The sequence below is a fragment of the Mustela putorius genome, unplaced genomic scaffold (assembly GCF_011764305.1).
Source record: "Mustela putorius furo isolate JIRA1106 unplaced genomic scaffold, ASM1176430v1.1 tig00000765_pilon_pilon_pilon, whole genome shotgun sequence".
In the NCBI taxonomy this organism is placed as follows: Eukaryota; Metazoa; Chordata; class Mammalia; order Carnivora; family Mustelidae; genus Mustela; species Mustela putorius.
In genome coordinates, this window is record NW_025421470.1 from 1,780,483 (window position 1) to 1,805,898 (window position 25,416).

The 25,416-nt window shown below is 65.4% G+C and overlaps 1 protein-coding gene across 1 annotated transcript; it reads left to right on the top strand.

Annotated features, from left to right (window-relative positions):
* The first annotated feature begins 824 nt into the window (after positions 1–824).
* Positions 825–23,235, top strand: TSPEAR (thrombospondin type laminin G domain and EAR repeats). Its single transcript, XM_045084546.1, has 12 exons — positions 825–973; positions 1,413–1,572; positions 1,710–1,948; positions 3,875–3,965; positions 4,782–4,938; positions 6,580–6,711; positions 7,148–7,377; positions 8,419–8,605; positions 9,132–9,361; positions 19,079–19,266; positions 20,247–20,348; positions 22,735–23,235. The coding sequence occupies exons 1-12, from the start codon at positions 825–827 to the stop codon at positions 22,886–22,888; spliced, it is 2,019 nt and encodes a 672-aa protein (XP_044940481.1). The 3' UTR covers positions 22,889–23,235.
* The last annotated feature ends 2,181 nt before the right edge of the window (positions 23,236–25,416 follow it).

Genomic DNA, 25,416 nt, shown 5'->3' on the forward strand with positions numbered 1-25,416 from the left:
CTGACCTGTTAGGTGGCTGCCCACACCCAGGACAGCGTCTACCATGCGTCCACTCTTCTGACCTGACCTTGACCTAATAGCTCCCCAGAACACTGACCCCACTGCCCCCCAGGGCTCCTGCTCCCAGGAGAGGCCTCCAGCACTTCCGGGTCCCCCGCCCTTCCCTCCCAGTTTCTTGGCTTGGGTCCCGTGGCCTCAACTGCTGACTTCTCAGCGCCTGCTCAGACACCCCAATAAAGTCACTCACCAGCGCATCTGCTTCCTTTCTTCCGACCCTCATGGGGGTGGGGGTGCTGGGGTCTGAGCAGACATTGGTCTCCTCCATCCAGGAACATTTCTAGGAATGGGGGACTGAGAAATCCCGCAGGGCAGGGTCCCGGGGGGTGGGAGGCACACCCTGGCCCAGGAAGGTCAGGGCTGCTGGACCCTGCGTGCCCAAAGCCAGAACCCGGGACGTGGGCATTCCTGTCCCAGCAGGGCCGTGGCTATGACGCCAATGCCCCTTCCCGGCCTCTTGTCTCGTGTCCCCAGCCCCACAGTGAGGATTTCATCCTGACTGTGGTTCTTGGCTTCCACGTTTCGCCTCCCCCTCCCTGAGAGTGGCCACATGGGAGAGAGCTCCCCTGCCATGGAAGTTGTCCGGGTGCCCCGTCCCAGCCTGGAAAGCAATGGGGCCTCCGTGTCCCCTCAGCACCATGGGCCGTGTGACCCGCATGTGCCAAGTGTGTGTTCCTGGGTGAGGTATTAGGTCGAATACGGGGACTGTGGTGGCTTGTACTATGTCCGCGGCATTGTAGCCCGGGCGGGGGTCGTGGTTTTAGGAGATGGAGGCTTGCGGGAGACGCTGCAGCCTGGCTTCGACGCCCGCTCTGGTGCCCAGCTTGGAGCTGCCAGCTGGGGTGGACTGGGAGCTGGGGCCCCTGAGGGCCTCCGACGGGTGCTCAGATGTGCGTGGTCCAAGCTGGGAGGCGAGGTGTGGCCTTCACACTCGTGCAGCCGTCCCCACCGTCCGGGTGCAGACTTTCTCATCTCCCCGCGGAGCCCCACGGCCGCTCCTGCCCCAGCCCCCACACCCCCTGTTCTAGGCTCTGTCTCTGCACGTGGCGGCTCAGGGCCCCTCGCGGATTGGGACCGTGTGGTCCGTGTCCTGCAGGACTGGCCGACTTCCCTTAGTGTGCGGCCTCCAGGGTCATCCGTGTGAATGCTGGGACGTGTCCAAGGTTGAGTAACCGTGCCTCCCACAGGCCGACCACGGTCCCCTGGGCCGCTTCTGCACGTGAGCGCCTGTGGACGATGGGGTCCGCGTGCCGCCTCTGCCCGGGACCCACCCCTCCCTCCGCGCTCTGGCCCAGAGAGGACTTGCTGGGTCCTGCGCTGGTTTCCAGGGCCCGTCCCTCTGTTCTCCCCAACAGCTACAGCGAGCGGCAACCCCCGGTCCCCAGGGCGCGCCTCCACGCCCCGTTCCAATGCCCCATTTCCCACGGCCTTGCCAGCACGTGTCCTGCGCGTTGGAGAGTAGCCGTCCCGATAGGTGGGAGCGGGGCTGGTGGTTTCATCACAGACCGGACCGCAGTACGGCCTGCCTGTGAGCCTGCCCTGCCCTCCCCTCCCCGGCCCTGCCCTCCCCTCCCTCGCCCCGTGCTCTCCTGCCCAGCCTCCCCGGCCCCACACTCCCCTGTCTGACCTTCCGGCCTCACCCTGTCTTTCAGAAGAACGAGTACCTGTTCACAGTGCTGGCGGAGGAGCCGGACGCCCTGCTGCTGGGCCTGAGGTACTCGCCCACGCGGCTGCACTTCCTCTTCCTCAGCCAGGACACGGCGGGGGCCTGGCAAACCCGGGTGACCTTCCGCAGCCCCGCTCTGATGGACAGCCAGTGGCACACGCTGGTCTTGGCCGTGTCCGAAGGATCCTTTTCCCTCACCACGGACTGCGGCCTCCCGGTGGACATGTAGGTAGCAGGACGCCCGGGGAGGGGGCACGGGGCTGTGCGACGCCTGCCCAGACGCGCCCAGGGCAGCGGGGCGGGGCGGCTGTCCCAGGCACGGCCGGCATTGTGCAGTGCCCACCCTGGGCACTTGGGCTTGTGGGCAAACAGCCTCTGGGAACCACGCTCTGGGGCAGGAACACAGGGTCATCGGGGGTCCGGGACCAAACCCATCCCCTGGAAAGGCGGGGTGGGTGGGGCGGACGCAGGATCCCAGGCCGGGGGCGCTGGATGTGGCAGGGGTTGGGGGAGGGGCGCGCCCGCAGAGCATGGTCACATTGCAAAAGCCCACAGAGCAAACCCACCAGGAGCTCCGGCACCCGACTCGAGCCCGGCTCGGCTCTGTGGTGTCAGCACATCGTTGGACCCAAGACCCGGTTTGCTGGTCGGGACCCAGGGAGTGCGAGGCCACTACAGCTCCAGTGAGACATGCCAGCACCACCCTAGCCCCAGGCCCGCGGAGGCCAGAGCGCCTTCCCTGGCCCGCAGTCCCCTGGGTGCTGGGCTGGGCCAGGGAGGGAGGCAGAGGGCCCTACAGCCCCGCCAGCTGCTGACGACCCCCCTCACCCTCAGCTTCCAGCAGGGCTCAGGGGCGCTGGGCACTCTTTTTTTTTTTAAATCATAAATTGTGCTGTTTACGTTAAATCTATCATTATTGCAAATATTACTTGCAAAGGTCGACTCTCACGCTGCTTTCTTAGAGGACACTTAGTCCACAATGAAAAGAATCCTTGCATTCATTCACACACTTGGTCTAAGTACATCTCTACTACCAGTGCCCTCCGGGACCCCCAGGTGCGGCAGGGCCTTTACTGGGCGATGACGGTGGGGACCCAGCAGTGGGGACAGCTCTGTGACGGGGAGGAGCGTGGGCCAAGGGAGGGGACAGAAGGAGCTGGGGCTGCAGCCGATGGGGCCGAGGAGGAATCTGGGCCCTGGGATCGGGCCTCACAGGCCTCGCGGGTGCATGGAGGGCGCGCTGGGATCAGAGCTGCCATGGGAACACGGCGCATTCTGGGATGGCGGTCAGGAACCGGCCGCACGGTGGCCTGCTGTAGCCGGATGCAAGGCTGGAAGAGGCAGGTGTGTTTACGGGAGGGTACGGCGTCGAGATGCAGGAGGCAGTGAGGAGAGAGCACACGCCTGGCCCGTCCACCCCAGAGGCTCAGCCAGACCTTCCCCTCTAGCAGACACCCACCTTCCCCCCACCAACCCCAAGCTTCATCCACCGTGTCCACATCAAAGTCCAGCTCTGGCCACGTTTCCAACATCTTCCAGGTCCCCAGCAGGGACCCCTCCCTCCCAGACACCATCTGCTCCCCCGCAGGCTTGGGGGAGGGTGGGCACTGGGGACTCAATGCCAGTGGGAGCCACGGTAGGTTCCCGAGAGATGGAGGAGCCACTGTATGGACAACTCCGCAGCCACACTTGCGGACGACTCCTGTTCTGGGGCAGAGAGTGTCCCTCCAACTGAGGTCTGCCAGAACCCCAGAATAGAACCTTGCTTGGAGACCGTCTTTGCAGGTGTGATCGAGTTCAGTTGAGGTCGTCCTGGATGACCTCCCGTCCAGAGTCTAGTGTCCTTCTCAGAAGAGAAGAGGCAAGAGAAGGCCACCCGCAGACAGAGGCTGAGGGGTGCATGGGCTCCAAGCTAGGGCCACCAGAAGCCCCCAGCGGCTGGAAGAGGCCAGAGGAACCCGCCCTTCCGGCCTCGGAGCTGGGGACCGTCCGCTGTTGAAGCCCCGCCGTGCGTGGTGATCGTTACAGCCGCCCCGGGAAGCCAGTATCTTGCCCGGGCTGCCCCCCCGGCCCTTTTCTCCATAAATGGGCTGTGACACTGCGGCCCCCGCCACACCCCGTGGCCCTAAAACCACCCTCCCATGGTTCCAGAATGGCTGACGTGCCCTTCCCGGCCGGCCTGTCAGTGCGAGGAGCCCGGTTCTTCGTCGGCAGCAGGAAGAGGACCAAAGGCCTGTTCACGGTACGGGAGGGGCTTCCCGCCCGCAGCAGCAGTGCTCACAGAGGGACTGTCCCTGCAGGCCTGCTGTCCTCACGCTCTGGCTGACAGGCGGGCTGTGTGCCACGCGGATCAGGGACCCTGGGCTGCACTGGGACCCCTTACTGGCCAGGCACATTCTGCCGTGTTCCCTCTTCCTGACACACGCGTGGCCACGGCCCCCACAGCTGACACCCTCTACCCTCAGGGGCCTGCTGTGCCCTCTTCTGTGGAAACCGTCCCCCACCCCTCAGCGGAGGTGGGCCTCGCACCCATCCCCTGCGGCCCCGACCGCCCTCAGACCCCGGGTGCTCGGCACCTGCCTCTCCCCTAGACTGCAGCCGGGAGAGCTTGTTCCCTGAGCGCAAGGGATTTGTTTCGTGCTGTGTTGTGTCTAGACCCGTGTCTGAGACACGATAGGCGCTTGGTGAATAGGTATGGATGGCGCGCTTGCGTGGACGGATGAGTGGGTGGGCGGGTGGACGGACGGATGGTGGACGGACGGATGGACAGACAAAAGGACAGATGGTTGGATGAGCAATACAGCCCAGTCACCCTAGGTCAGTTCACAGGAAAAACCCCTTCCGTGACTCAGTTACCTTAGAATGATGGAGAATTCCCCCCCATTGCTCTCAGCGCTCCCCACCCCCAGCCAATCAGCAGACTCTTCTCTCCTAGCTCCGGAGGTCGAGGGACCGGCCATCCTCCGTTCCCACCCTCCCCCAGGGTCCGAGAGGCTGAGCCCTGGGGTCCTGGCACTCTGGGGACGAGGTTCTGAACGCGCCGTCCGTCTCTCCGCAGGGCTTGGTGAGGCAGCTGGTCCTGCTGCCCGGCTCAGACGCCACCCCGCGGCTCTGTCCCTGCCCGAGTGCCGAGCTGGCCGTGCTGTCCATCCCTCCTGTCCTGCAGGGTATCCCAGGGAAGCCAGAAGATAATGAGGTGCTAAAATATCCCTATGGTTAGTAGGTCAACGCCACCCACTCCCCTTCACTGATGGTGGCCCCACGAGCCTCGTGGCTTTCCCACGTCCCCTGGGAGCAGACAGGAGAGTGATCACCAAATGAACAGAAGGACTGTCTCCGTCAAACCAGCCAGCACCATCCACCTTTCCTCCAGGAGGCTTGCCCAGTGGCCGCCAAACCCCACTTGGGTGGTGTCCCCAGGGAACCGCTGGTCCTGCTTGGGACGCCAGGGGCTGTTCCCTAACGTCACATTCCTCCCCTTGGGCCTTCGGACTTTCATCTGCCGCCTGCTTTGCCCCCACACCAGTATGTGAGGTCTTTGTCCCCATCTGCCTCTGACAGCCACACCTCAGCCCCCCACCCCGGGGGACCCCGAGGGTCCCCTGCCCTGCTCTCTTTAGTGTGTGCCTGTGTGCTCTCCAGGTAGAGAGGTCCTGTCGGGGCGGTTTGTGTAAGCCACACCCCTGCCCCGGAGCAGCCGCGTCCCCACACTCCGCCAGGGAGACAGCCCCCGCCCCTCCCGAGCCTCAGGGTCACACTCCATCAGTCGGGGAGCCCCGAGCACATCACCCCCACAATCCAGTCCTGGCCTGGGTTTCCCAAGTCCCAGCAACACTGGCTTCTCTGCTGCTATTTTTTTTAGATTTTATTTATTTGAGAGAAGGAATGAGAGAGAGAAAGAGGGGGCGGGGCAGAGGGAGAAGCAGATTCCTGCTGACCAGGGAGCTCGATACAGGGCTCGATCCCAGGACGCTGGGACCATCACCTGAGCCGAAACCAAGAGTTGGACTCCACCGACGGAGCCACCCAGGCGCCCCACCCCACCCCCGGCTGCTTTTTATTTGTTCACGTTGGGGAGCACTTTAATAGTCTACAGATTGGGGTGCCTGGTGGCACAGTTGGTTCAGCATCCGGCTCTGGATTTCAGCTCAGGTCATGATCTCAGGGTCCTGGGATCGAGCCCCACATTGGGCTCTGTGCTGAGCGGGGAGTCTGCTCCCCCCCACCCCTCCCCCTCCACTGCTGCTCTGTCTTGCTGTAAAGTAAGTAAATCTTTCCAAAGATAGTCTACATCGATGCCATTTATCGCCATGATATTTGGAATAATTTTATAGTAACTGTATTTTGAATAATTTTTATTGTAAAAGAAGAGACCCAGAGGAAAATGACTTCCCTGCCCAGTGGAAATTTCCTGCTTCTGTCCAGTTCCAGCTCGGAACAAGAGGCAGGAGGCAGGCTGTGAGCCCAGGTGTCCCCAGCGCGGGCAGCAGCACCCACATCGCTGTGAATCCGTCTCGCAGCGTCCTCAGGACCATGTGGCTTGACCCGAGCGGAGGTGGAGCCATCAGAAGTGATGGGGTCAAATGCCGGGGAACAAGACAAAACTAGCCTCAGGCCGTGATGACTGAGGATATTCCAGGGGACGGTGGGCAGGGAGGCTGTGAGCCTCGCGGCCTCCGTCCTGCCGTGGGGGCCTCACTTCCTCCCGGGGGCCGTGTTGGAGACCCCTGCGTCCTCACGGTCCCCGCGTGGGTGCAGAGGCAGTGGCAGGACTGCCCGGGCCGGGGGCAACCTCCCAGCTCCACCTTCCTCCAGGGAACCTGCGCCTGGACGCTCCCCTTCCCTGTCTCCCCCAGAAACGGACGTGAAGGTGACGCTAGGCTCCCGGCCTCCGTGCACCAGGAAGGAGGCCGCCCAGTTCTGGTTCGACGCCAGCCGGAAGGGGCTGTTCCTGTGCGTGGGCAGCGAGTGGGTCTCCGTGTTAGCAGGTGAGGGGGCTCTGGCACTTGGGGCTCTTCTCGAGCCAGTGCTGCTTGGGAGCGGGCAGCGAGCCCCCAGGCCAGCAGGCCTGCGTGCGTCATGTGGGCAGGGCTCGTCCCCCCTGCGCGTCTCATCCCCGTGGCCCCAGGGGGCAGCCTCCTGGCGCCCCGTCCGCCCTCGGATCACAGACATCAGGCGGCGATGCGGGAGCTGGAGGTGTGCGGTTCCCCCGAGCGCTCCCGGCGGTGCCTTCCCGCGTGGGGATGAGAAGTCGAGGCTGCCCAGGGCACCCGAGGCCCTCGCCCGCAGGACACGGGAGCTGGCTGCGGCCGCCGCTTGCGAGTCTTGACCCCAGTCCCTTGTGTACTCGAGGGGTGTCTGGGCGTGGGACCCTGGGGTCGCGCTCCCGCTCCGGGAGGCCCTCACCGGCTCCGATCGCCGCAGCGGCCAGGGAGAAGCTGGACTATGTGGAGGAGCAGCAGAGCCTCCTCACCACCTCGGAGACGCTGGGCCTGGAGGTCTTTGCCATCCCCGAGGCCGGGCTCTTCGTGGCGGCCGCCAACCGCAAAGCCACGTCTGCCATCTACAAGTGGACAGACGGCAAGTTCGCCTCGTACCAGAACATCCGCACGCACCAAGCCCAGTCCTGGAGACACTTCACCATCGGGAAAAAGGCAAGTGTGCGCCAGCGACCATCTCGGTCTTCTCCTCTCGGGAAAACCCAAAGGCTGGGACAGCTCGCACGGATGATCCGGGAATGTATTTCTCATGGTTTCCGAGTCTTACCTGGGTTCTCGGCAGCTTACCCGGTGGGGCAGTTGGCCGGGGTCTCTAATCCCAGCACGTGAAGTCTGTTTGGCTTCCTGCAGAATGGAGACGAGACCGCGTCCACCCTGCGGTCCGGCTCGACGTAGACCCAACGGGGCTGAGCTAAAAGCTCGTTGGCCCATTTGAGGAGCTGGTCAATGAGGTGGGAACCTCTGGGGAAGGGGCCAGACTCCGGCGGGGGGCCGGGGCCGGAGCTGGGGGTGAGACCCTCGCGGGCAGGCCCTTTGCAGCCTGGGCCAGAAGGAGCAGGGGCCCCGACGCTGGGTCCGAGGGACGCCCTCCTCTCGATGCCTTGTCTTACCAGCTCCGTCTACACCCTTGGCTCCAGGGGCAATGTCCTGGGGCGGCTGTCCTGCGCCCCAGCCCCCAGTGGCTCACCCACAGCTCGTGTTTGCCAGGCACAACCTGCCCTCACCGCGGCCCGCCCCAGGATGGCCAGGGAGCAGAATGGACCGGGCTCTGCGCTCCCGCTCCCGCCGTCTGCCCCAGCCCAGTGGCGCTCCCCGTCCTGCACGGCGAATGGCTGACTAGCGCTCTGGCCTTTGGGTTATTTTCATATAAAAAATGTTAACGTTGCCTCAAAGAAATACTAGAAAATTCAGCCAAGACAAGGGCAGAAGTTCTGTCCGGTGCCTGACGCAGGCGCAGGGCTTCCTAGACGCACGCCCGCTCCTGGGCTCAGCAGACGAGCCCCACACACCCAGCCGGCTTGCCTCCGGGCCTGTCGCAGGCCGGGCATGGAGGACAGTCTGCGCATGAAGCCGTTGCCAAGCCTGGGGATGGAAATGGGGGCGACGGGCTGACGACGAGACGAAGGGACACAGGCGCGCGGCAGCGGCAGCCCCCGCACCCACGCCAGAGCCAGCGTCCCGGGCTCTGTCTTTCAGGTCTTCCTGGCTGTGGCTAATTTCGAGCCGAATGAGAAGGGTCAGGAGTTCTCCGTCATTTACAAGTGGAGTCAGAGGAAGCTGCGCTTCACGCCTTACCAGAGGGTCCCCACCCACAGCGCCCGGGACTGGGAGGCCTTTGAGGTGGCTGGGGAGCACTTCCTGGCCGTGGCCAACCACCGGGAAGGTAGGCCGTGGCCACGCACACGGAAGGAATCCATGGTGGGGCGAGGGGGAGGCTGACTCACCTGCCAGTCTGTCTCCACCTGGTTAACAAATCACGAATCACACCTGGCCCGGTGACATCCGGGTGAACACACCTGAGCGCCTCCTTCCCGTCCAGGCCGGAGGACAGGTGCACCGTCTGCGTGGGGGCCCGCACAGTGGGGGCGGGGATGCGGGCCCGACCACCGCATTTGAAACGAAGCAGCTAACTAACCCACTAACGAGCCTCCTCCTGGGCGGGCTGGGGCGGCGGGAAGGTCAGCTGCTGGGCGGGAAGAGGGACGGCTGCGGACAGTGTGCGGGCAGTCGCTGGAGGGATGCGGGACGTTGCTTCGTGCCTTCTGGGCACAAACCCTGGGACGCAGCAGGTGCAGAGTGGGGGCCAGGCCTGGCCGGGGCTGGGGGCCTGGTTTCTGGGGTGATGGCCTGAGTGACCGCGGCTGGGGGACGTCTGCCTGGCGTCCCTCACGGCGGCCGCTGGCTCGCAGGCGACAACCACAACATCGACAGCGTCATCTACAAGTGGAACCCGAGGACGCGCCTCTTCGAAGCCAACCAGACCATCGCCACGTCCGGCGCCTACGACTGGGAGTTCTTCACCGTGGGGCCCTACTCGTTCCTGGTGGTGGCCAACGCCTTCAACGGCACGTCCACGAAGCTGCACTCGCACCTCTACGTCTGGCTCCTCGGCTCCTTCCGGCTCTTCCAGGCCTTCCTGGTAAGGAGCCGTGGGAGCCCCGAGTCCCGCCTCCGTTGGCCACCCGGCTTCTGCCACACGGCAGCTAGAGACAGGGGACCCGGAGAGCCAGGACTGGTGCCCGGCTGCAGGCCCTCACCAAGCACTGCCCCCCACGGGAGGCTCAGGCTGAGCCCGTGCTGCCCCGAGATGAGCCTGACACTGAGGTAGGACGCGGCCCTGCCCTCCCTCTGGCAGGAGCTTCCTGGGCAGCTCAGGGTGCTCAGTGGGGCTCGTGGGCCCTGGCCAGGCCCTGACCGTCTGAAGGGCCCGTGGGCATCAGACTCCTGCCCCAGGGCAGCCAGGCAGCAGGGCCCCAGCGGGCCCAAGTATGGGGGCAGGGACAGCACTGGCCACTGTCCCTTCAAACCGTGAAGTCTCAGCGGCTTGCAGGCTCCACGGGCAGTCTGGCAAAGTGCAGAGGAGCGAGGGGCCACATGGGTCTATTGGGACGCCATCGCGCAGGCTCCGGGCCTGGCTGAGGGTCGTGGGAAGCAGGTGCAGGGGCGGGGTGGGGACGCACGCCACCCATCTTGGGACACCGGGCGGGCGCTGGCTGCCTTCCCGGCTCGCGATGGAGCTCCGGGCCGCGTTCTCTGCTCACTGCAATCACCATGGAGAGCTGTCGCCGCCGACAGGACTCCTCCTCCCCGATCCTTCCGGAACATCCTCTGCTTGTCTGCCTGGCAGTCAGTGCGGCTCCCTCGGGGAGGGACATGAGGGCAAGCCGCAGAGGGTGGGGCCGCGGGAGGCGGCCGGGTCCGCGATGTGTAGGCCGCCGAGAAGAGCCAAGAGAGTGGCCCCTCGTGGCCGCGGGCAGGAGGGAGTGGCTGGGCCGTGTGCCCAGCGCGGGGAGGTCCGGGCAGCTGCGGAGCGACACTGAAGCTTGTGTGGGACAAGGCGGCCTGGGGTGAGCACGAGGCACGGCCCCGAGTTTCCTGGCAGGAGGAGGGGGTTCCTGGGGCTGCGACTCTGGAGACGGGGCACCCAGAAGAAGAGGGCTGGCGGCGGGCAGGAGTCCTCGCAGCCACGGGCCTCTGTGCGGGCCTCGGGGGCTGAGCACGGAGCCAGGCTGGCGGAAAGTGCGGGAGCCCGGAGCTTCGCCCCCTCCGCCCAGCCGGCCTTCACCGCCGCCCTGTGAGCCGCCCGCACTCTCCCTTCACGCCCGGGGGCGCCGGGGCACAGGGTCACAGGGTCCCGGGACCGGCACCTGGCCGAGCCAGGATGGGCGCCCAGTGGTGGACAGATCGTCGAGCACAAGCTCCCTCCACGACGCCTGCCATTGCCTTGAGCCAGGACCCCAGATGCCAGGTGGGCTGGCCGGGGCAGAGCCGTGCCCAACAACGGGGCTGGGCGTGGGTTCGCCAACTGGAAAGGGTTCAGCAGCCGGCTGGTGTGGGACGAGTGTCCAGCCCATGAGAAGGTGGTGCCGGAGTGTCTGGGAGCCGACCCTGGGTGGCCACGTAGGGAATCGATGGGAGGCCTGGATGCACGGGCTGGGGCGGATGACGGGCCCCAGAGCCATTGTGGAAGGGCCTGCCCGGTGACAGGCACACGGCAGCTCATGGCGGAACCGCACAGGATGTCGTGTGGAGGCCAGCTGGGGGAGGGGGTCCACGTGCCCATGCATCGGGGGCCCGCGGCGGGGCGACCGCGGGAACGGAAGGCTTCATTCTGTAGGGTCATGCGGGATGAGTGCTTCCAAGGAGCTGGCGGGTGGGCGGGGGCAGGGAGCAGGCCCCAACCTGTCCTGAGAACAGAGTCCCATAATGAGCGAGGAGGGAGCTGCCTGCGGCCGCGTGGCCACCCTGGCCGGGTCTTGAGCAGAACCAAGAAACCGCGCGTTTGGTAGGACTCAGGCTCCTGCCGGGTTGGGAGGGTTTCCGGGAGATCGTCCGGGAGATCGTCGTCCTGTGGCTACCAGCACCGGGATCCCAACTCTCTGCACTTGAACCGAAGGCCCCGGTAGAACCACCTTCTTCATCAAGGGCTGCTCCCGGAGGCACCGCCTGGCAGGGACAGAGCCACCCGCCGCCATCCTCCCCAGGGGCACGCACGGACAGCGGGGGGCCTCCTGGCTTTGGTGAAGGACCGAGACTCGAAACAGTCAAGCTCGTGTATAGACGTGCACCCGCGCCGGACCAAACCCAGCTAACTCTAGGAACACGAGGGATTTTGAAAATTGCAATTACCCTAATTACCCTTTAAATTCTAATTACCTTCAGAAGAACTCAAGGAGACATCACCTTCGTAAAGTCTGTACCAGATGCCATGAAGGGACAGTTCTTGGGCATTAAAAAGAGGGTTTCTGGCCCTACAGGAAGATACGTGTCAACCAGACTGGAAAGTCGAGGCGGGGGAAACATCTAGATGCAAGGAGAAGATGAGACAGATCGAGGGCATCAACCCACGAGACCCAGAAGGAGTGACGCGGGAGCGGAGAGCAATGAGCCATCGAGGGGCTCCCAGACCCGGGACCGTGCCGGCCGCTGGGGGACGCTGGCCCCAGAGACCAGATCTGCGAGGCTCAGGCTGCCACTCCGCGGGTTTCTCCCCTGGGTTCCAAACGAGACCACTTCCAGTCCGAAGTCTGTGTGCTGTGCCGTGGGCGGGAGAAGGAACTCAGGCCACCACCGAGGGTTAGTCCCCACCCGGTGAAGCGTGACAAGCTCCTCTGCCGTGTGGCTTCTCCATCCGAGGAGAGGCGGGAAGCCCCCACCGGCCGTCAGCCCCCACCCGGTGTTGGCGCTGGCTGGTCGGCTCAGCTGCGTGGGACACGGAAACCGGGTGGGGGGCGCAGCCCACGACGTGTGCGCCTGCGTGCACTGGAGTCACCAGACACCGGGAATCGGAGTGGGAGCTGCGGCTCCGCCCAGATGGTGATGAGGACAGTCCCATTGGCCTGCGGGGAGAGGCCCGGGGCCGGCTGGGGAAGAGGAGGGCAGCATGGACGCGCGGCCGGCTGGCGTGAAGGCAGGACGGAGGGACGGAGCCGCAGCAGACGCCGCCGAGAGGGGCTTGCGGACACGGCGTCCCCAGGGGGCTATCCGGGTCACAGAGCAGGACGGAACAGCTCCCGGGGAGGGGCAGGACCTGCGTGAGGCTGGAACACAAGGTCATGGCAGAGATGGGGATTTTCTTCCCCAAAAAGGGAAAAGAGGGGAGCGGGACGGGTTGGGGTTGCAGCGGCAATCCCCGGCTTTCGGACCGCCGCCGCGGGCAACACTCCGGGGCTCGTGTGCGAGGAGCCACGGGCAGGGTGGTCACTGTTCAACAGAGTCTGCTTGACCTGCCTGTGGGGACTGTCGCTGGGGTGGCACGGAGCTCCTCCTACCGCTGAAACCCCGGACAAGGGCAGGGCTCGGCGGGAGTGACACGGGGAGGTGGTCTGGACACCGTAAGTGCTGACAGGGACATCTCGATGCTGGAGTCGCCCCGTGGACAGAGCCCGCAGGCTCGGTCTGGGGTCCGACACTGAGTGTCTGTGCTGGGGCTCCTTGCTAGAGGGACAAGGGCAGGGGCGGTGAAGGACAGTAGGGCCGCGTGTTCTCCCTAGAGCTCCAGGAGTCAGAGGCATTTCCCGGGGAGCCCTTAAGGGGCACCGTCGCCCACAGCCCCCAGGCAGGGGCCACATTGTCTCCAGGGGCCCAGACCCCGGACGATAAGCCGGGTTCCCCAGCCGGCCAGACCGGATGGCCGTGGGCCCTGCCCTGTGCTTGGGACGTGGTTTTTCCTGTTCCTGAAGGCCTCAGGCCAGAAACGCTGGGATTCCCACGGGTGCCAACCTTTCTTGCTCCCCCTCTGGAAAGCCTTTCCGCTGCTGGTAGAGAGATTTGAAGGCAGATCGGCGGTCGCCCTCGCTCAGCTGGCTCGCGGTTCGCCCGCAGGCCAGTTCACAGAGGAAAACACGGAGGCGGCAAGCAAGGGGACCCAGCTGGGGGCACGGGAGGGGTGTGGAGGGGCCATCCGTCCATCCGTCCATACGAGGCCCCATCACTGCGGGGGAGCCCAGAGTCTGGACTGGGGCCCTGGAAGGGGTCCCTGGGGCCATTGTGTTCTCCCCGCACCTGTGAGCGTGGCTCGTCCCTCTGAGAGCTCTCCGTCCGCCGGGGGCTGGGACGAGAGACTGAGTGTTGCTGAGCAGACCCTCCCGGGGGCTGAGCCTGCGCTGAAGGCAGGTGGGAGAGGCTCCCGGACCGTGGTTTCAGGACTCCATGCCCGGCGACATCGGTTGAGCTCACAGGTGCGTGGCTCGTCCCTCTGAGAGCTCTCCGTCCGCCGGGGGCTGGGACGAGAGACTGAGTGTTGCTGAGCAGACCCTCCCGGGGGCTGAGCCTGCGCTGAAGGCAGGTGGGAGAGGCTCCCGGACCGTGGTTTCAGGACTCCATGCCCGGCGACATCGGTTGAGAGCCAGCCCCGATGGCAGCCTCTGTTCTATACTTTGGGGCAGCCTCTGAGCGCCTGCCCCAGTCTGCGGGGGTTCCCAGGAGCCAGAACCCCGAGGGCACCACCGTCCCCCGACCCTACAGGCCACCGAGGGAGGCCCCGAGGGACCAGCGACTTCGTGCCCTGCCCCAAGGCCTTCCCTTGTGCGCCTCATCTCCTCACACCTGCCGCCCAGCCCCGCAGCAGCCCACTTTCATGGCTTGCCAGCGATCCCCCCACTGTGTTTAAATCCTTTTAGATCCTGGCATTGCCTGAGTGTTTCCTGTTTGAAGTTTTACAACATCTTTTGTGACCGTGCGCTTTGAAGCAGGCAAGGAGCTTTGAAAGACCTCGGGGTCCTTTTCCAGAGGGCGGGGCCGGGCGTGGGGCCGACGGTGTCTAAGGACGTCCCGCAGGACGGTACTGGCAAGGAGCTGGGGCACGCTGGGCACCCGAGGTCGGCTCGCAAGGAACGCCCTGGCCATACGGGGCTGGTGGCCTGTGAATGGGATGCTGGCTGCTCACAGCATCCCCCCAGGAATTCCGGAATCTTCCAGCCGGGGGCAGATACAGGGCTCCGATGACTGGGCCTCCTCATCGTAGAGCCAAGGGGGCCGGGGCTGGGTGTGTCCAGGAAGGCAGGAGCTCTGTCCACGGGAAATCCAGCCTCCTGCGCTCACGGGCCGTGGGGCCGGCGGTCACGGTCATCAGATGTGGACCCAGCATGGGGCGTGGGGGAGGGGAGGGAGCCGCTGACCACGTCGGGGTTTGTGGCCCCGGGCGGCGGGCTGATGGGCGCGAGGGGCTGGCAGAGCGCCCCCAGGACTCCCGGGGGAAAGTCTCAGGTGCCAGGGACGGGGGCAGCCGCTGAGGGAGGGACGGGCTGAGGGGAGCCGGCGGTCAGCGTGCGTGTGGGGGCAGCGGGTGAAGCTGGGGCTCGTCAGAGGCTCCGTTTGCACCGAGTGCGTGAGTGTCCGGAGGCAGCTGGGAGGCAGACAAGAGTTCGCAGGATGACAGCCGTGCCTGCAAGCTGGGTGGCGGCAGAGCCCCTCGGGGTCAGCACGGCGGGGTGGCCCTGGGACGCAGGCTGCCTCCTGGCGCCTTCTGTTGGCTCGGGGGGGGGGGCAGGCAGCCTGGGGGAGACCCAGAGATCAGCCAGGGAGGGTGCTGCTCCCCCAGAGCCCCCGGAACTGGAGTTCACCCACCCTGGCCGACTGCCTTCCATGAGGTTGGCAGCAGCGCTGCCCTGGGGCCCGCTGGGGGCCGCCCGCCTTCCCTTGGCAGCACACCTGCCTCCCTGTCCTGCCCCCGGCCACTCCCGACCTTGATGCTTTGCTCCATTGAAGCCAGAACCCAAGGGCCTCCTGGCCCAGCCTGAGCCACCGGGAGCCCACCCATCCACGAGGGAGGCTGTTGGGGACTCCAGGTGTGTCTGGCTGCCAAGTCCCTGAAAAGCCATCATCCTGGCAAGGCACCCGGGCAGACAGGCACCGTGCCGGGGGCGGTCGGGACAGGCCCAGGGGAATTCCGTGCAGAGGGACGGCGGGAGGGGCCCGCCCAGCCCAGCAGGTGCCGGCCACCTCGCCGGGTGCCAGGCAGGGTTTGGCAGGCCTGTCTGATGTGGGAATTCCTGTGAGTCCCTCGTGTGCCTGGGGTCCCGGAGCCGCCTGACAGCAGGCCCGAGGCCCTTGCTCCCCCCGGTCAGGCAGATGCTCCCCACTCTGGCTTCGGAGCCGAGGGTGCGGGGGTGGCCTTGTTCTGGGAGGGGCTCCAGCAGCCCTGCGTGGGGAGGAAGGGGTCATCGACGGCCAATGGCTGTGGCCCCGGGAGGCCTCCTGGGGTCTTGGCCACCCTGTGCCCAGATAAAACCCCAGATGCCGAGCTCAACTTAGGCTCCAGGTAAACCGTGAATAACTTTCGTAAAGTCTGTCCCCAGCAGTGCACAGGACACACACAGACTGAAACCCCTGCTTACCTGGAATTGGAAGTGCATGAGGCACCCCAGTCCTTGCTGTATGGGGGCGTGGAGCAGGGGCAGGCGACACCCCTCAAACCACTCAGGCACCGAGGGCTCCTCCCTGCCTTCTGCTGCCAGCCACCCCCTTGGCCATCCGCCCACCCCGGCACCTCCTCTGCCCACGCTCCGGGAGCCTCCCACAGCCCCCCTCGGGGCCCCGTCTGCACACACCTCCATGCTGGTCCTGAAGGCGAGTAAGCGGGCTGAGGTTCTGTGGCTGGGAGCGGAGGGAAGCCCTGGTGCCCGGGGGGGGGGGGGTGTTACGCCACCTGTGGCCACATCACTGCGGGTGTGCCCATGCCTGTGTGTGTGCAGGTGTGTGTGGGTATGTGGGTACAGTGTGTGTGCGGGTGTGTGCACGCAGGAGCGTGTGGCGTGGGCACGTATGTGTGCCTGCGGGGCTGCAGACTCGCACGTTTGTACTCGTGCGTCTCCCCGTGGTGTAGCTTCCCCAGCGCGGGGCTGGAGGCAGTCTGTGGTCCGGTGGACTGACGCTCCCGTTCGCGCCCGTGTGACTCTCCGCGCGGGCGTGGGTCCCCAGCAGGTGTCCTGGGGACCATGCTGACGGCTCGTGGGCCGCAGGAGTCCGTGAGCCTGCTTGGATGTGAGGCGACCCCAGGGGACAGACCCCGCGCCCCTCGTGGAGCCACAGACACGCTCATCCAGACGGGCCTGAGCCCAGCCCCCGGCGCCCAGGCCAAGTCAGTGACCGCCGGGGGTCCACGTCCCCTTGTCCGTGTCCAGGGAGTCTTACTGTTTCAGCCGAAACCCACCTGTTTCCGCTCCTCAGGACAGGTCCAGACCTGTTTCTGGAGCCGCTGGAGTAGGGCCCGTTGCGGACCGCGGGAGGACTGCTCTCCGAGGTCAGAGGGGCCCCGGCAGACAACGGCCCCCTCTGCTGGGCGTGGAGAGAATGCCGCCTCGAGCCACGCACTTTGGTCTTGGTCCTGTGGCTGGGGTTGGACAGGGGACAAGCAGGCAGGCTGGGCCGCACATCCCGAGTTTGCAAGTGAGGACAGTGACACCCAAGCAGGTGACAGATGGGCCAGGGAGCTCACCTCCCGGGGCCGCACGTCCGCCCGCACACCCTCACCTTCCCACCCGTGTTTTCCATTCGATGACGCGGAGGACGTTTTCCCGTGGACGCTGAGCTCCCCTCGTCCCCGGTGTCGCTGCCCCGTTGTCCCCACGCCCTGCCGTCCAGGACGTGTCGTCTCCCGCTGCCTTCGAGCTTCTCAGCCTGTCTTCTGCGCCAGCTACGGGGACTCGACGTGTCCAGGCATGGGTCTCTTACTTACTCTGCGCTGGTCTCTGACCTTCTCGGACCTGTGGTTGGTGGTTTTAATCCAGTCTGGAAACAGTCCAGCCCTCGTGCTGGTGAAGGTCCTCTGTCTCCTCCTCCTGCCCCCCACGGGTGCCCGACCACATCACATGGTCCCGCGGGGCGTGGGCTCTGTAAGGTCCTCTCTGTCTCCTCCTCCTGCCCCCCACAGGTGCCCGACCACGTCACATGGTCCCGCGGGGCGTGGGCTCTGTCCGTGTGTCTTAGGACCTCTTTTCCCCGTCGTGCGCTTCCGTTCAGACGACTCCGGACGGTCTCCCTGCGGTTGCCTCATTGTCCCTCCGGGACAGCCCAGGAACTGTCCCGTCCCCCCAAATCGAGACACGACATTTCCGTTAGAGACGACGCCTCGGCTCCCGCGGTTTTCACGCTGCAGAACATCCGCTTCTGCGCTGGCCGCGGGCGTGTTTCCCGACGGCTCTCCCCAGAGTCCTCGCGGGGCCTGCGTGGGCAGCGGCGGTGTTTGCGCTGTTGCCGCGTTTCCGATCCATTTTTCTCTCGATCACACATCGCTCTTGCCTTCTGCGGAAGCCTCCAGCCTCCCGGCGGCTGCCCCTGAGTCCCTGGATGCCGGCCCCAGGTGTGAGCTCAGGAGCTGGACGAGACCCCGAGAGGTCAAGAGGCGACATTGGGGCTCCCCCTCGGGGCTCCCTCCTGTCTCGGGGGCTCCCTCTCATGTCTAGCCGCTTCGGAAGCTCAGACTCTCCCCTGGAGACCCCCAGCCAGCCAGCCTGCTGCACCCACCGAGGGCCTGTCCCTGCGGCAGGAGGGGGAGTCAGGCAAACACGCGCCGCGTGCACAGGATTCCCTTCATTCTGGGGTCACGGCCCCTGTGGGGTGGGCCTGCCCTTGGCCCTGTCCGGAGCCTCCACGTGAGGCGGGCTCAGCTGTGTTTGCGCCTGGTCAGCAGGGGACGGTGTGGTCTGCACTGGAGGCTGGATGTCCGTCCACGCACATGCCCGCTTCTGTGGCCCACGGGGACAGACGGGGCCAATGGAACCCCTCTGTGCTGACACGGGCGCCGAGAGCCCGGCGGCGTCCACTCGCTGTGGCTTAGGCTCCCCGACGGTTCTTCCATCGGCCACAGACCCGCACAGGGAGCCACGCTCGCCCTCTCCGGCTTGACCCCCTCCATCCTCAGTCTTCCTATGCGGTTGCCCAAAGGGCCTCCCCTGCATGGACCCCCTCGTTGCCCCAGGAAAATGCCCCATTTATTTCGGGCCCCACCTCTCTCCTCGGGGCTCAGAGCCTGCACTGGGCTCCTCTGGCCCCATCCTTCCTTGGGGACCGGCACCCCATAATCCCCGAGATGCTGGCCACAAACGGGGCAGAAACGTCCCCCTCCTGGGCCCCCATGCAAGTCAGCTCATGCAGCGTGCGCTCTGGGCAGAGGCTCCACAGCGCGCCGGCACTGCCCGCGTACCAGTCCCCAGTCCCGCCCTGTTTCCCGGGCACACCTCACCCTCGAGGGTGATGAGGGGTTTCTGGAGGAACAGCACGCACGGGGTCCCAGGGGTGGGGCTGTTGATCGGACTCAGGCAAAGCCTCAGGCCCGGGACAGCATGTCATGAGAAACACAAGTGCCTAGAGGTTGCTTCAGAGGTCAGAGCTGGGACTGGAGGAAGCAGGGAGGGCTCCCCGGAAGAGGTGTTTTAGCGGCTGGAACTTGCAGGACGGGCAGCACTGGGGCTGGGGGAGCGGGAGGCACGGAAGGCTAAGAAGCACTTGGCACGGGTGATCTCTCTGGTGTGGGCGCCTTTGGGCACCACACACAGGACGGGGGTGGCAGCCGTGAGGCTGGGAAGTGAGCAAAGCCGGCGGGGGGAGGGCCGCCGGTCCGGTGCCTGCCGTGCCGTGCCTGGGGTCCAGCTGGGACGCTGCAGAGGGACACTCCTCTCCTTCTCACCCGGCCCAGACGTTCGGCGCCGCCGACTGGGAGGTTTTCCACATTGGAGAGAGGGTCTTCCTCGCGGTCGCCAACAGCCACAGCTACGACGTGGAGATGCGCGTGCGCAACGACTCCTACGTCATCAACTCGGTCATCTACGAGCTGAACGTCACCGCGCAGACCTTCGTCAAGTTCCAGGAGATTCCCACCTGCAGGTGCGCCGGGGCCGGGGCCGGGGGCGGGGGCGGGGCAGGGCCCGGTCACTTACGGGGCGACGCTGCCCTCGGGGGCAGCACGGCCAGAGCCGGGCACGCGGCGGCTCCCGGTGCGCAAGCGTGTCCCCGTCTGTGGGGCCGCACCGTGGTCTCTCGGGGCTCCTCCCAGGGCAGCTGAGTGACTGTGGGGCCCAAACTCTCGCCTTGGCCCTACGACTTTCCAACCGTGCACTTCCCTTGTTTGCCGCGGTTCCATGGTTTTCATTAAATTCGCAGATCCGTGCAACCCTCACCAGGTGGTTTTAGGATGTTTTCATCACCCCAAGAGGAATCCCCCACCACTCGGCTGTCCCTCCCCCTCCCCAGCCCGGCAGTCAGCCGTCTACTTTCTCCACGGAGCTCCCGATCCTGGACGTTTCGTCCACGTGGAGTCACGTGGGAGGGGACCCCTGGTGCCTGCCGTCCTCCCTGGGCACGGTCCTCGAGGTTCCTCCGTGTGTGGCGCAAGCCCAGGTTCCACGGCTTTTCACGGCCCAGTGACGTTCCATCCCGCTCGTGGGTCCATCCTGTGGGCCCCGTCCACCGCCCGCTGAGGGACAATTGACCAAATGCCGTGGCTCTGAAGAGTGGAAATACGCCTGCTCTGGGGGCCCGGCTGGGGCTTAACGGGGACCGAGGTTGGGTTTGGGAAAGCGGGAGTCCCGGAGACGGCCGCTGGTGATGGTTGCACGGTGCTACTAACGTCCTCAGACCACGGAAAACTGCTAAGGTGACACAGTTCATGCTAGTTGTAGTTTATAAATTAAAAAAAAAAAAATGTTTTAAAAAGCAAACAGCTGAGTTGTACTTCCCCAGAGCAGACCCGGTTCACCGTGCGAGAAGACTGCTCCGGATCTCGGGGGTCACGGGACCCCGGGATTAGGAGAGCCGGCTCGGAGCCCGTGCCCGGGTCCGCTCACGCCCGCCCCCCGTCTCCGCAGCGCCCTGGACTGGGAGTTCTTCTCGGTGGGAGAGGACTACTTCCTCGTGGTGGCGAACTCCTTCGACGGGAACACCTTCTCTGTCAACAGCATTATTTACAGGTAAAGACCCTCCGAAGGCTGCCCCCTCCCTCCCCCCTGGGTCTACCCGGGGGGCTGGGGACGCACTATTCTAGTAGAGCAGGTGGCCCGGGGGTCACGCTGACGCGCGCACCGCGGGCTTCTGGCCGGAGCTGCAGGCTTCCGACACCGTGGCGGGAGAGGTCGTGGGGTTCCACGCTGCGAGAAGCTCCGTGCGGGATGGTGGCCGGACGCCCTTACCCCATCGGCCCAGGTTTGTGTGTCTCACACGGTGCGGGGCCTCAGCATTCGGTTCGCTCTGGGCGGCTTTCAAGTTTTGTGAGCACAACCCCGGGGACCCTTCCCTTCCCGTTTCCAGCTGCTGCCAGGATTTAACCGCCGCGTCCAGACGCCCGACTGAATTCTCATCTCAGGTCGGCTAGTTTTTCTTGAGAAGAATCTCGTGGAGTTCCTGGGGGTAAAATTACACCCGGGAGCACAGGCAGCTTTGTCCCCTGATTTCTAATGTTTGTTCTCCTCACTGGTTTGCCGAAGTAGCTAGAAATCCCAGAACAGTCTTGGCCAGGGGCGCCATGGCCACAGCTCTGTGTCGCTGTCGGATGGGAGCGGTCCGAGTGTCCCGGTGGTTCTGATGTGGCCCGTTGTGGCCGGGTCCCTCCTGCCGGCCTGGCTCTTCTCCGCCCGCCTGCGGACGTAACGATGCAGGTTGGATCTCCGGGCCTTCCCGCGGCAGGCGAGCGCCCCGAACGGTGTTGCACTGCGGCTGGGGTCGCCGCCGACGTCCCAGCGCGTGGGCCTGACTTCAAGCGCAGGAGCGGGCCTGACGTTTCTCGCGGGGACTTACCTTTACCCCGTCTGATCTGGAGCGTAGCTCGGCAAACACACAGGCCGAGCTCTCCAGCTCCGCCCGTGGGCCGGGCTAGTTCACTCGCAGAGCTGCTCCCCAGCAGACCGTTCTCCCTGCGGCCGGCCGAAACCCCGCACAAGGCCGCCCGGGCCTGGCTCTTTTCAGGCGTGTCTCTCGAGCGCCTTCCCTGATTTCTCCCGCAGCGACTGGCGCAGCCCGTCTCTCACCTCCTCTCCAGACAGTCGGGGCATCCGCACTCGCTAGAAAAATCACCGGTTTTCGTTAGGCTTTCTAACTTACTAGAAAGTAGAATTTCCAAGAGGACAAATGAGTTTGCGAACTCATGTGGAAGAACAGATTTTCGAAGGCGGCCCAGAAATTTCTGACAAAGGAGGCTCTCGAAGGAGAGTCCTGCCGCGTGCAGACGGCCGCGGTTGTGCCGGAAGTGAGCCCGCGGGGGTGGGGGGCTCACAGCCCAGAGGACAGCCAGCGGCTTCCAGTCACGACAAGGGGCTCATCGTCCACGGGACAAGAACGTGTCACAAGTGACGTGTCACTTAACAAAGCAGCGTAGGTAGTTTCCTGTCCATCTGGAGGGGGTGAGGCCATAGGCGGCCTCATGTCGTGGAGAGAAACAAGCTTCACGGGGATTAAACATCCAAATGGAAAACGTGAACAACAGAATCGCCCGCGGGAGGCTAAGACGAGTCAGCCGCGCAGGGGCTCGGGAGGCCGTGGGGGCTTCCGCACACAAGGCCGCCGGGGCGACTCCCAACCTTCAGGGTTTCTGTGGAAGAAGCATCGCATTCAGAATCAAAGAAAACTTGATAAAAGACGGTGTTAATTTGGATCAGGGACAAGGACATGCGCAGGAAGAAAATGCAGAGTGCGTGTGAGCAGGAGGGGCTGGCGGACGGCGCACGGGGCGTGGGGACAGGAGCCGCCCGGCTCCCCCACGAAGTCACCCGCACGAGTGTCCAGACGAAAACCCTCCCACGCTAGGCCCCAGCGCCCTGTCCTGGGGACGCCACCCGCCCACAGATCGCTTGTGGGGGCACAGCCCAGAACCGCTGACTCTGCAGGTGGCCTGATGGACGGGCTCGGGGGTCAGGGCCGGTCGGCCGGCGCTGTGCCAGGAGCTTCTACCTCCTTTGAAAACAGAGGGACCCCACACCTGTGTGGTGACAGGCGTGCGTGGGGGCGCTCACCGTCCACACCGGCCCCAGAGGAGGGGGAGGTCCCAGCTCAGCGCCAACAACCAACCTTCTGGCACGGCCGGGATCCCGCCCATGTCCCCCACCCACGGGGGTGTCTGCGGGCTGGCAAGACCCAGGCTGGACATGAGGAGCTACGGGGTCTTGGACAGGGTAGGGGGCCCCTTCCGGGCCTCAGGTTCCCTCTTCGTAGGCTGAATAGGCTCCGTGTCCCTCCCGTAGGCACAGGGAGATCGCACAGCCCAGGGGCACCCAGGGGTTGGAGGGACGGGTGCAGCCCTAGAGGGCAACGCTGCGCTTCCCTGGTCAGCCTGCAGGGGTGAGGCTGACGCTGTGTCTCCCGCAGGTGGCAGGGCTACGAGGGCTTCGTGGCGGTGCACAGCCTCCCCACCTTCGGCTGCAGAGACTGGGAGGCGTTCCGCACGGCGGCCGGCTCCTACCTCGTCTACTCCAGCGCCAAGGAACCGCGCTCCCGCGTCCTGAAGCTGAGGACGGGCTGACGGCCCCCTGCACACCCCGGAGGCCTGGGGAAGCCCACGGTCCTGGTCCCTAGCCCACACCTGGCAGGGACGGCCGCCCACCCCCTGCCCTGGGCACCGCGGGGTCGGACCGGGCGGCTGGCAGGCAGGTCTCGGAAGCCCCGGGCTGCCCTGCAAGGCTGCGCGTCCCGCGGGGATTTCTCTTTGAGAGGAAAGTTCCCACCAGACGTTACCTCAGCGCCCGCGGGGTCCCCGTCCATGGCCCTGGCCAGCCCTGGCGGAGCAGGCTCCGTGCGGATGTTGTTTTCTACCAACTATTTATCGTGTCCTGTCTACACAGAAATATATTTATGGTGCTTCTACCCAAAGCGTGGCAGTGTCTGCGTGTGTCCGGGGGGACAGCTCTTTATGGACAGGTCACAGGGGAGGGCGCGCCCGCCACCGCAGGGGGGTATGACCCCGAGGCTCTAGTCGCCCAGCTGGAGGGTACCTGTCCTCCACAGGGAGCTGGTGCCTCTGGCCTCAGTTTCCCCAGAAGGCAGTGGGGGTAGGTTGAGGTGAGGAACGGCCAGGGGTGCAGGTCAGGTGTCCCACCCGTGGGGGACAGGGCCCGTCCCTGGGGCCCGTGTGTCTGTGCACTCTGGCCGGCTCCCTGGTCACCACGGCTGGCCTCGCGGGCATGCAGGCTGGACCTGGAGGGCCGCCTCGGGGCCAGCGCTCACTCAGCAGCCCCATGCCTGATGCGCCAGCCCTACAGCCGGCAGGGCCTCTGCTCTGGGAACCTGCGGGAGGAGGGGAGGCACCATCACCTCTAGGAAGGCCTCCCGGATGGAAATCAGTGCTGCTCGCCAGAAGCTTTGCTGGAGAGCCCCATGGAGACCAGGGAGTGCGCACACGGGCGGGAGACCGGGGTGGGCTCGAGCCAGGCCTGTTCCATCACCCACGACCACCAGCCCTGGGAGAGCGAAGGCCCAGGAGGGACATGGAGCCAGGCTGCTCAGGGGCCCACACTCGGCTTAATGCTCCGTCGCTTCCGTCCTGAAATTCTCCGTGATCTTTGCCGCGGATCCCGGAGCAAGGCGCGCGGTGCCGCTCCAGCCAGCGGAGTCCGGCTCCCACGACCACATTCGTGTGAGACCCGAGGGCGCTTCCCCCTCCCGGGAAGGAAAGCGGGGTCTCAGGCTGGGCCAGACGGGGATTGCAAGAGGCCTGGGCCCTCCTCATTTCCAGAAGCGGGGATTTTTCTAGAGCCCCCTTGGGGCCCATACATGGCCATGTGCCTCCGAGAGGGCTGGGGCTGACCCCGCACAGCACGTCCCTCCCAGGGATGACAGCAAGGGCGGGGGAGGGGTGTCCTGGGGCCCCAGGGTGTCTGGGCCACGTGGCCGTGGTGATGGCCATGGGTCCGCGGGTCCAGGGCGGCGGGCCGAGGGCACCACGTGAAACGACAGGACCGCAGTCACGTGAGCGCCACAAACCACAGTCTGCGCGTCCCCAGTACTGCCCAGAGCACGTACTAGAGCACGTCTGTGCTTTGTGTGAAGTTCAGATCACGGCAGGCGTCTGGCTTCGGTCACTCCCTCTGTCTGCGCCCTGCGGAGCAGTGGTGTGGACGAGCCCCTCTCAGGGTCTGCTGGGGGCGGCTCTGGTTTTTCTGAGATTTGACACAAGGAAGAACGTCAGAGGCCATGACGGGCCGGGGCAGGCGCCCTGCGATGATTCTGTGTGTCGACTCAGAGGGTGCTTCAGGGTGACATTAACCCCGCTCAGAGGACCCCGAGTAAAGCAGCTGGCTGTCCGCAAAGCAGGCCCCCCCAGTCAGGGGGAGGCGGGGTTGGAAGGACAGAGCAGGCTTCCCGAGAAGGGATTTCCCAGACGGGAGCTGCCCCTTCGGCCCTACCCAGCGTCCCCCAGGCCGGCGGCCCTCACACCCTCTGCGCCTAGTCCCTGTGACAAGGCCCTTGTCCCTCCTGCCCTGTCCCATCGGGGCCGATGTTCTGCAGAGCCCGGCGGCACAGTGGGCTGACGGACAAAGCGCTCAGGAGCCAGGTTTGGTTCCACGTGCCACAACCCAGGTACCCAGCCTCGGCTTACCCATGGGGGAAGGGCCTGCTGGCGACAGGGACAGACGTGAGCCAGCTTCCTCTCGGCCTGGCAGGTGTTGCTGTGGCATGGGGCTCGCCCTGGGGGCAGGGGCCGGGGCCAGGGGCGGCCCCCCAGGGAGGAAGGCGGCCGGGGACGCGCAGAACACGCAGCGGGAGCGACCACGTCCCCGCCCGGGGCTTCGCCAGCAAACCGCCGCCGTGTCCTTGGCCCAGTATCTGATCTCGGTTCTCCTGCGTGTGAGTCCAGATTTGTTTAAGTTACAAACGCAAACAAGAGGGAAATGGTCAGAATGTTAAAATATTTACATCTTCTCCAGTGAGCGCTCTGGTTTCTGTCCAGTTGATGAAGGTTTGCCGGGCGGCGGGCGGCTCCGCGTGAATCTGCGTGTGACCTGTGGGGCCACGTGCTTGTCAGGCGGGCAGCCGCGCTGTTTCCTCTGGACG